This window comes from Magallana gigas, chromosome 3 (assembly GCF_963853765.1).
Source record: "Magallana gigas chromosome 3, xbMagGiga1.1, whole genome shotgun sequence".
NCBI lineage: Eukaryota > Metazoa > Mollusca > Bivalvia > Ostreida > Ostreidae > Magallana > Magallana gigas.
The window spans coordinates 3,976,753-3,988,339 of record NC_088855.1 but is presented as its reverse complement, the minus strand read 5'-3'; the positions used below and the strand labels follow the sequence as shown (position 1 = coordinate 3,988,339).

Sequence of the window (11,587 nt, the reverse complement as noted above, 5' to 3'; positions counted from 1 at the left end):
TCATATTCTATTGAATAGAAAGAGATGTTTGTTGTTCGTGTGAGTCATTCGTCCCATGGATTTCTACTTTCCTTTCAAACATGTGGCATAAATGGTGTCAATGATTAATAACGGAAGTAAATGGGGATTTTAAGGGAATGATTGATAGATAAAAATATATCGATAAGGGTATTTAAACGTCTAGACTGACGAACAAACTCTTAAAATAAATGAATGCAATAAGGTAGGTTTTGGCATTTTTATTTAAAAAGTTCAACTCAACGAATACGCTAAATTAAATATTTAATTTTCAGAAAATGTTGATATCTTGTAGGTAAAGTGGTTATGAAAAGAGAAACCGTAGCTTTGGTCTATTTTATTTTATTTTCCGTTACTTACATACAACAAACAGGCAAGTCTTAAATTGAAAAAGTATATATATATATATATATATATATATATATATATATATATATATATATATATATATATATATATATATATATATATAATCCAAAAAGAGTGAAAGGTGATGTCACACAGTATAAACAATCAAGAAGGATGGTTTAAATCCAGATAACGCTAGCGAATAGAAACTTTGGAACTGTGCATTTTCTTTTTCCTTTTTTTCTTTTGATACAATATATATATATATATATATATATATATATATATATATATATATATATATATATATATATATATATATATATATATATATATATATATATATATATATATATATAACTCATGATGTCTCACAATTGTCAATAGGTATTGCTTTTAATGTGAAATAAACTACATGTATAATGGTATGTTCTGACATAAGCATGACCGAAATCGAAAATCGGGGAAACAACAATATCGAAGGTATGGGTCAAATGATTTTATGAATTTTTCATATCTTTAACAAAATAACCTTGGTTTTTTTTCTCCGGGATCAAGCTAAGCTTTTTATTTGACCTATATAAAAGAAACATCACCATTAAAAAATAGTGAATTGTTAGATATCACGTCATTTCTTATATAAGAAAGGTTTGTAGAACAATTTTTCCACAAATTTGTGAGGTGAGAAGAACTCAACATAGATAATGTTTCCTAAATAAAATTTAAAAATGTTGCAACAAGATGTCATTTTTGTATTTCAAATTTGAATGATTGTATTATATATTTTTTTGTTAATTCATTTAGAAGGATACAACCGATGTGTGATTATTCAAGACAAAATGTCCATAGATGTGCCATTCAGTAAGTGTATTGGTCTTAATGAGCTGTTTTATAAACAAAACAAGATTTTTTTCTTCTACTAAAAGAATTCGAAAATTCGACGTTACGAAATAATCACGATGATGTCAGACTCAAACCTTATAGAATACGATTTGGCTACATTATACATTCATCGCATGATGGTGAAGGAAATATGAAGATTAATTCCCCCTGGAAAAATTATATTTGATTTTTCTGCCGGTATAAATCTTCATATTTCTTAACATTCATGCAATTAAAATTTAATATGTCACACAATATATGACTACACAAAATACGTCAAATCCTAATAGTTATTTAAAACTATTCGAAAGCAATAGCGTCGTGATTATTTGATTTGTTATGTTATTTTTTTTCATTTCTTTCATCAAGAGAATCACAAATAGTTAATTTGGTTTTTGAATATGTTAAAATGATTAAATATATTTCTGATTTAATCATTTTTGTGTATATTCTTTGCTCATATCGGCTTTTTAAATCCTTTTGAATGAAAAAAATTGAGATTTCCGAAGAGATGGAATATGATATTTAATCCTTGGGAGACACGACTTTGTTTGCCCTATAACGTGACTTTCTAGACGAATCAGATGCTGCGTTTTATAGAATAATCATTTTAAGGTGTAATGATATCTTTTATCTCATGTTCTGATGTACATTAACAATAAATTACTTTTACGAACTTTTTACGACCAAATCATTATTTAAAAAAAGAAAAAACTAAATATGAATATTTAAATGCTTTTTTTTAGTTATTGCTAACGCGGGTTTTGTAATTTTTTCTGCAATCTCACTACCTTCATATCTTGCATGAATCACCAAATAAAGTATTTTATTGTTTCAACTAACCAAATCATATGTGAAAATAGTACCGTTTGATTAGTCATGCGCTTTATACCTTTAAAGGTTATTTTTTAAGGGAAAAAGGCAATATCTGGTTTGTTTGCAATAATGCGGAAATTTGCCAAACTTTAGTGGCGTCATAGATAAACATTGATTATTGGACGGTGGTGACTGATTACAAGATCATTGTGATATAACTTTTTTGTTTAAAGAAGATATGATTTGATATGATGATATATAAAAAAGTAAAATGGGTGGAAAACAATTGGTCTTATCAAATATAATTCTTTGAACATGTAGTTTAGAATAGATGATCATTTGACATAGAACGCCTTCAATTAGAATTAGGTTGTCAGCAATCAATTACGTTTTTGTTGTCTGTATACGATACATTGTATCGTAATGACAATATTTTGTTACAAGTATTTCTTATTTGAACCTTTTTTTTAGAACATCCTTCCTTTTTGATGCATCAAGATAAGATTCAATGTCAAACACAAAGTAAGGGTATTTATTAGTCACTCTTTTTATGTATCTTGTAAATTACAGAAACATGTTTGTTTATTACACTGATTCATACAATATTTAACTATATTGATTAAATAACGAAATATCTATTATTAGTCGGTGTGGTTAGAATGGTGACACAGAGTATAATGTATTAAAATCCTGTTACTTACCTGATAAATAATTTATAAGTACTGGTATAATTATGTAATCATTGTTGGTCCTTCTTAATATAATGCATTCACAATCCTGAGATATCACAGTACATCTTTCGAAAATAAATGTGTAATCTATGTTCATGGCGAACGTCGGTTATACATTGATATGACTACTGATTTGTTGCAAAAATGTTGCCAAATGTCATGAGTGGAATTAAGGTGGACCAATCCTCTTCTTTTGAAAAATATGAGCTATAGATGAGTACTGAAGTCACTGAACCATAACTATACACTACTTTAAATCAATTACTTAATTGTCGTCTTAATTAAATGATCGTTGATTTAAGCAAAACTATAATCGGAAATTTATCACGCCATTTGAAAAAACCGGACACAAAGGACCCTTAAGTTACCTTAATTGCGGAAAACATTTGGTAAGTTCTACTTTGTTTTAGGACAAGAGATGCTGAGATGTGGAACTTCAAATGTGTACGTAAAACCAGAGTGTGTCTGTTCTTTCCACAACGTGTATGAGGCAACCTTGTATCACAAGTACTCGTCTTGTCCACATGGTGAGGAGTCAGATGTTGTCACGAAATTAAAGTGTACGTTAGATGTCGTTTCGGTGACTTATAATTATTATTCATATAACATTTAATTTACCTTTGAAAAACAAAGATTAGAACAGAAATGTTAAAACCAAGCCATGGGTTTCATCCATTGTCCTCTTTAAAAGGTCCAGATTGCAAAAAATACAGCTTGAATAACAACGGCCCCTGTATCAACGGAGGTAAGCTTACATGTAATGGAGATGAAGTGGCTCCACACATCACATGTGAATGTCCTCCCAACTACCAGGGCAAGTTCTGTGAGGAAAAACTGGAAAATGTATTAATCATAAGTTTTTTTAAAACCTTTTTCATCCTTCTTCAAATTTTTATTTCAAGATTATAAATACGATGTACAAGAGCGTTGTGTTTTTAGAATCTAGGTCAAATAGGTTTAAAGTAAATATCCATGTTTTTTACGTACGCATATATTCTTTTATTACCTAATCAAAAGGATTTTGTTGTTTTATTACAAATTAAATATTTGCGTCTATTTTGAACTGCCGGTCAATAGACTGCGATCTATTGGACCGCCGGTCAATAGACTGCGATCTGTTGGACCGGCAACGTATTTCAGAACGCGGGTATGTTAATGTTACATCCTTTCGATAGTTCTCGGGGAATGTACATTCCTTTACATAGACGCTGTTTTTAGTACTTGGTTAAACCAAATTCAATGTTATCAAAATGGAGAATCAAATAATCAACAGTTTTAAAGCCTCATATAAGGTAAAAGACTATTTAAAATCTAATGGGTTGAAGACTCTCCCTTCTTTGTGTAAACTAATATTAAATTTAGATGTTGTAATGCATGCAACAGGTTTTGTGCATGTAAAAGATGGAAAAAAAATCTTAGTATATTGCATAATGGCACGAAAACCATCTGTAATATGCAAATTGTAAACCCCGAAAACTAAAAAAGGGGAATTAGGTAATAAAACAATTATTTAATGCTTGAACAGTCAATAGACCTGAATTTTTTCCCTTGGTGCAGGGAACAGCTCAGTATGATCTATTGCCCTCGGCCAACGGCCGAGGGCAATAGATCATACTGAGCTGTTCCCTGCACCAAGGGAAAAATATTCTGGTCTATTGACTGCTCAAGCATTAAATAATTGTATAATATTTCAGGTGACGAGACGGTGTGATAAAATATCAGCTTTTTCAGCAATAGGGATGATTAACTGTGATTTAACAAAGAGTGACTGTGTGACATACAGCAGGACAGGGAAGTACGTTTACCTGTGTAAGGAGACCGAGACGTCACAGGATAGACAGGGTGGGTGAAAAGTTAAATTTAAAAAATAATATCACTCATTCGAAAAAAATTTCAAAGTCTGTTCTTCCAGTAACCAACTTTAACAACCTATTGTATTGTGATTTTAACCTTTTTTTGTCATTATTATTTATACTGTACATGTGATCCTTGACTGTATTCGTGTACATTTGTATATACTGATTTTGAACCTCAGATACCAGTGAACTGGTCTTGAGCGAATAAAGAATTGAATTGAATTGAAAAGAATGCGTGGTTTCACCCAACTTAATAAATCATATTACTTATTTGATTAGACTAAGTGATATCACAAGTTGTTAAAAATTAATGATTCCTCTTTTAAAACAATTAGCTTAGAAAAATACGAAGATCGCAAAGCAAATGGTTTTAATTCTACATATAAATCAATTTTATTTTATTTTATTTTTTTGGCTTTTCAGTAGATTTTCAAGTGATGTTATTGATTATCACACTTATATTGATACAAAATGGGATACGATCATTGATTTTAATGAAACGTCTCTGAACTTCTTCATTTCTATAGTCATATAAAATTAATTGTTTTCCCTCGGACTGAAATGTCACACTTTCATTGGATTAAACATGGCACGTGATTGCCTCATATATCTCTATGTAGGTTCTTTGAGGATTTATATTAGGCAATATGGCCGTCATTGGCCGCCGCCTCACCTACTCATCTCGATATATCATATTATTTAACACAGAAATCGTGTTCAGTAAGTCCTTAAAATATTTAGAGTAGTTGCCCTTTGGAATTATTTTAAAATTAGAGTAGTTGCCCTTTGAATATTGACGTCACATTGTTATGTCTGGAGCAGAGCAAAATGGCAGCGCCGAAATTTGCTCAAATCTCTGCAGAGGTTTAAAATTGAATAGCAACAAAACATTGTAAGTAATATGAGTGAAGCGAAGATTTTTTAAGTGTATTTGAAAGGTGGTATTGATATTTTTTAAGAGTTTAAATGAGTTTAACTGGACGAGATGTAAGGCATCTTGTACATGGCTTTGCGTAGATCACCGCTATTTGTGAATGAATATGTCGCTTGATAGTCCTCGGGAAAACAAAACACTTATTAGGTTAGTTACTGACTCACTACGGAAATATATTGGGTTGATCAATCTTATAGACGGCTCGGCTTCGCCTCGCCGTCTATGAGATTGATCAACCCAATATATTTCCGTAGTGAGTCAGTAACTAACCTAATAAGTAATAATATTTCACCATTGATATATGTGTATGCTTAACCGGGAAAACGGAGTTTTTCTTTATTTAACTCATACAAAAGTAACAGGAGTCAACATTCTTTTACATTTATCTACTGATGTATTTCAAGATATAATAAATCGAAAAACTCATCCCCTCATAGAATTTACAACAGTTTGTAACACCAATTTAGTTTGAATTGCTAATTACACTTATTAGAATAAGTGATAATACAGTTTTTTAGAATTCAAAAAAAAATAGAATATACCACCTAATTAATAAAGTGTACCGGTATGACATATTTATTTAAAATCACTATATCACCAATTTAAACTAATCAAAGTACTCATAGTACTGAAAAGCGCTAACCCAGCTTCTAAATGTATATTAAGGATAAACAGTGTATGTATATAACATTTAAGCTTCTGTATTGGCACTAACTGTATTTCCTCATCACTGCATGACACCCCCTGCAATGATGCATGTAAGCCCCGTACATTAAATTTACAATAACCCGTATGATTCACAGTAAACCGTGCAGTTATATGCATAAACCTCTGAAACTGGTTCCCTAACCAGTTTAAATGATGTATACTTCTGCTCATAGGGGGCGGTTATTCGATGCACCGGAAGTAGAAGTCTAACGACTTAGCGCTTTAAAAAGGTAGTAACACCTATTCGAATAAATGAACCACTTATGTGAAAAAGCTGAATAAGTGATAAAAGCCGAATAGATGATATCACTTATTGGATAAGTGACATCACCTATTCAAATGGGAGATATCACGTAATTGCAATGTATACTAAAACGGTCTATCGTATATTCGAAAGGTAAAACATTAAAAAATTTGTTGCCTTCGGTGTAACTTAAAGGTCAGTTGCCAATATTTAGTAAAGGTCTAAATATCTAAGTAAAATATTCTTGTACAGAAGATTCACAGAACTATGTTTTGTATTGACAGGATTACCTTTGTGTATTGATACGGAGGACATCACAGTTAGCCCTGACGTGAGAACTAGAACTAGTGCTAGTACTACAGATTCCAATCAACTGGATGATATCATCTCCGGAGTCCAATCAACTACACCTACTCCAGCTGTGATAGTGTTTTTAGTGACGTTACAGTTGTGTTTTTCAAATGCTATCATGTTGAACTTGTTTGATATTCACTAATTTTATAACCGGTCTCCAGAGGACGGTTGGATATACGATATATGTGTTTCTACGATGCTTTTATATAAACGTCCACTTCGACCTGACGCGTTGTATACGCAACGCAGCTTTGCTCTGATAGAGCGTCTGGTTGTACGCGCCCAGTTAAAATGGCAAAAAAGAACATGCGTAGGTTATGTGTTGAGTATGCAATCCTGTTATTATTTCGAATCATTGTAATTAGAAAAAAGTTTTGAATCAATTATCGAAAGTGTTATGCTTTAAATTTCCCCTAAAAATTTTTACCTATAGGATGATTTATTTTTTTTACAAAAAATATGTAAGATATAAGTGTGTATATATATACATAAGTTTGATACATGATACTTCGTCCAAAGTTTGTGAGTGAATTTTTATGTAATGTATATATTGCTCTTTTTGATTTCAAATTAATTTTAAATTTTAAGTTGCTTTGATTATGATGTCTCGAAAAGCAAATTGTTTTTGGTCATTCTTTTGAAGATTGTGTCATTTTTATTGTTTAATATGCATGTAAATGATGATTATTTATTTAATATAGTTTATGATTTGGAACTATGAAATAAAAATAATTTTTTTATGATGTTTAAGTAATTAGAATAATATGCATACAGTGTTATATATAAAATTTGTCGATCTCTCCTTATATTTTTTGATTGAATGTTGTATCGAATTCATATATATCACACAGTAAACGAGGTTTGGTTCAATTATGACAAAAACAATGCATATGGTGAATTATAAAGTTTATGTATGGTGCTTCTCATTAACATGATATAATACACAGCATGATACAACGTACATTGTAGATTTACAAATTTTTGTAACATGTAATTATTATTCTTGCATATACATTTATATTCGTTTACAGTGAAAAAAAAATTGCATTTAAAGAGGCATGGTGGTCTTCTACATACAGAATAAAACTTTGAAAAACAATAACCAACCTGGTTAAGTTATTAAAGGGGTAACTTGATATAGTAAATAAATGTTTCTCGATAAATAAATATCTTAATTTGACACTTGACCGGAAGGCCATACATAAAGTACAATGAAGGCATTGAAAACTGAAAAAAAAATACATAAAATCTACAAAATTTCCGATAAAAATAATATTCCAAAGCATAAAAACATCTTACATATATTAAATTGACAAACACTAGTTGTTAATAACAAACTAGAAAGGATAAAATAAGCTTGAAACAGAACTTTAACAAGTATATTGAAACAAAAACATGACACGAGCCTTGTTTACATATAGCGATGGACTGCAAGCGCTGTATCTTTCATGTAACTCGACAACTGACATTCAAATTTTGACTGACCATTAAAAATACCACACAATTATAGTAGGAAACTAATTCCATTTCAAACCGTGACCATGCCCCTTCCCCGCCATGCCTCAGGAATTTTGTTTCAACCTGAAGCCAAATTAAGGTAATACTATTACATGTAATGTAATGTAATGTAATGTACAGAAACGACTCGCAAACTCCAGACATTGTTTCTTAAAGGTTAATATTCGACAATTACCGGAAAAAAATATAGAAAATTCTCTAGTTTCGGAATTTTGAGATTTTACTTCACCACCCCGGTACCCCAAATCGAGGCTTGCTTGGGAAGTAAGATTTGAGCACGGATTTCTTGGTGACGGGGCTGTAGGCAAAGATCTGGGTATAGTCCTCGTTCTGTTTCACAAACAGAATAACCCGCTTCCTCTCGTAGACTTTGTGGAGACTATTCAAATTTTAAAACATACAGTATTAAATTCATGTGTTGTCTCTCCATTTAACATATCACTGAACTATGTTTAAGTGTGCAAGTGGTTATTGGATAAGTGTCACTTTAAAAACTATCAAATGTGATTTTCGATTGCATTGTAACATTTGGCAGAAAAAGCAACAATCATATGGACATATTGTCCACACTCACCTAGCAAACATGTAGTACTTACATCTGATATTGAGACTTAGAAGAACCATTTTTGGTGGATTCGAAACCACATTCTGCAATATCGGCGTGAGAGGGGAAATCGATGCTAGATGTAGAGCCAATAACAGGAGTAGGACTTCTATCTCCCGGAGGATCTCTATCCTCAGTAGGATCCCTATCCGAAGCGCGGACTATGTCAGAGGCAGGGCTGTAATATTCATCATCACTTTCATCATCAGCGGTGTCTCCGGGAATATGCCATGCATGGTACCAGCAATCTAAAATACGTAACATATCCAATAGGGAACAAAAATTATTTGAAATTGTATTTTACGACTAAACCAACTGGGCATTTGCGCTATCTTATCCTCCCTTCTCCTTTTGGCTGACTGTTAGAAATGTCTTTCTGAAGCTTTGTAAACATTAAAAATAGATATAAATATTTAAAATAGATGTTGACTCAGTTGGTGACCAATACCCTTTTAAGATACGAGTATTGCATCAATGATATAGTAATGAAAAACATATTAAGATATCAGCGATAAAGTTCGGATAAAACAGACTCAATTATCATCAACATTAAACGATTTGTGATATCAGTGATTCAGAGATATTAAAATCAAATCGGCACTTCTATCTTTTGTGAGTCTTTGCATGTCTAATTATTTTTAATGTGGTTATACCTTTTACACATTGGAGCCCATCCTTCACTCGTTTTACTCCTTGACCAATCAATGATTTGACCCGCTTCCACAGCCAGGGTACCACGTAGGTGGCTCCTATCACACCAAGTGTTGATGCTCCCAGCTCCAATGCCAACTGCAGTTTACATCAAAGAGAGACAACTTATAGAAAGACCGACAAATTTTCGTAGTACTGAATACATGTAACGGGAAAGGTAGACCAAGGCGACAAGAACTCAGATCGTGTGATGTCCGTTGTACTCACACTGTGGAAATCCTCTGTTCCCGGACATGGTTCCGGTTTATCCATCACTCCGAGCCACACCCCAAACTTCTCCACTCTATTCAGGGACGTCTCCCTACTGGTGAAGTATAAAACAAAACTGATGGACAACTGCATTACTTGTCAAAGATAAACTTTAATTATTAAATTGTTTAAAAAAAAATACCGAATATTATTCTGTTAAATTTTTATGGACAATAAATTATTGGATATAATTGATTTGTTTGTGAGGTTATATAAAATTTACTATATTTCACGATTTTCAAAAATATTTTCAATAAACACGGAAACCTATATACCGCATTGAAAATGAGATGTATGAAAACTATAACAAATCATTGTTAATGTCATCAAAGATATTCACATTTCTGAATATGTTTTCTGTTAAAACTGGCAGACAACGAACCCTTTTCCCTAGAAATAATTTTTATAATTAATCACAATGTGATAACGCACAAACATAGAACATATAAATAATATAATGCAAATGCTGCACGAGCTTGGCCCTTATCATGGTCCATGAAAAATATTGTTAACATCATTAATATTCTTATATAAGGAATTGTAATTTCTAAATAATATAGAGTCGCATTTGTGTCACTTTTGGCCACAACTGATGTTGAATTTAAATACATATCAAATTAAATGGTATCCTGATTCATTATTTGATTTATTCGTTGTAAATCTCAAGGCCTATTTTTCCCCCTTGCTACTGTTTTACAGACTGAATACTGCCTATTGTGTCGACGTCTTGGTGTATTTATTGAACACCGCCAGTGTTTTTGACTTGTTCTCTGACTTACCAAAGGAAGAACTCCCGATGACTGACAGTGATGGCCAGCAATATCAATGACAGAAGAGTCATAATGTACTCTCTCTTCGTCCAGCTGAAGACAAAGAGCGCCATGATCCAATATCAGAGACCCAAACGACGAAAACGGCTTGATGAACACAACATGGCCTCTATGACGTTTTGGCGATTGTGACGTAACGGGTTTGCTGACGTCACAAAAGGAATAGACGTTAAGAGTAAACTCATACATTTTTTGTCACATTTTGTCCTATAAATAATGAGTGTGCATTGGAACTCTTCCATGGCGTTGCTTGATTTTATCAATGACACTGTATTTGAAACAAGATAACATTATTACCGTGCAGACGAATCTCAAATAAATTTTAGAAATATTTTACGCGTTAGCGGGTTATGTAAATTGTTCCTGCAATGATTGCTACCTTCATAACCCGCATGAATCATCAAAGAGAGATTTTATTGTTTATATTTACATCTTTTCTTTAGCTAATTAATAAACTGAATATGAAAAGTTAGTTAAATTCACTAAATTACTGTTAATGTACAAAAGTACGTTAGCTAAAAGAAACAGCCAAATTGTCTCCTGTGAGACTTTGAGTCTGGCATCGATATCGTCATGATTATTTCGTGCAGTCCGGGATTTTACTAAGGTCGCTGTTGGTTCAGACCAATCGATAAACAGGGCGTGTCAATTTCAGTCCTGTCACTTTCAGCCGCTGTAAAGATTTCGACCAATCGATAAATAGGGCGTGTAGATTTCAGTCTGGCTGTTTCTATAGAGCTATTATTTAACTATAAGTTTCCGTAAGAAATAGAGGAAATTATGC

At 32.1% G+C, this 11,587-nt stretch overlaps 2 protein-coding genes across 2 annotated transcripts; one reads left to right on the top strand and one right to left on the bottom strand.

The window, feature by feature from the left end:
- The first annotated feature begins 1,133 nt into the window (after positions 1 to 1,133).
- LOC136273551 (uncharacterized) lies at positions 1,134 to 7,340 on the top strand. Its single transcript, XM_066078143.1, has 6 exons — positions 1,134 to 1,227; positions 2,536 to 2,586; positions 3,206 to 3,355; positions 3,487 to 3,638; positions 4,490 to 4,637; positions 6,822 to 7,340. Exons 1-6 carry the CDS (start codon positions 1,134 to 1,136, stop codon positions 7,031 to 7,033), a joined length of 807 nt encoding a protein of 268 aa, XP_065934215.1. The 3' UTR covers positions 7,034 to 7,340.
- Positions 7,341 to 8,506: 1,166 nt separating this feature from the next.
- LOC105347183 (uncharacterized) lies at positions 8,507 to 10,931 on the bottom strand. The gene is made up of 5 exons (XM_011456146.4): positions 10,753 to 10,931; positions 9,932 to 10,028; positions 9,667 to 9,802; positions 9,006 to 9,261; positions 8,507 to 8,788 (listed from the first exon to the last, which is right to left on the bottom strand). The coding sequence occupies exons 1-5, from the start codon at positions 10,854 to 10,856 to the stop codon at positions 8,635 to 8,637; spliced, it is 747 nt and encodes a 248-aa protein (XP_011454448.3). The 5' UTR covers positions 10,857 to 10,931; the 3' UTR covers positions 8,507 to 8,634.
- Positions 10,932 to 11,587: the final 656 nt, after the last annotated feature.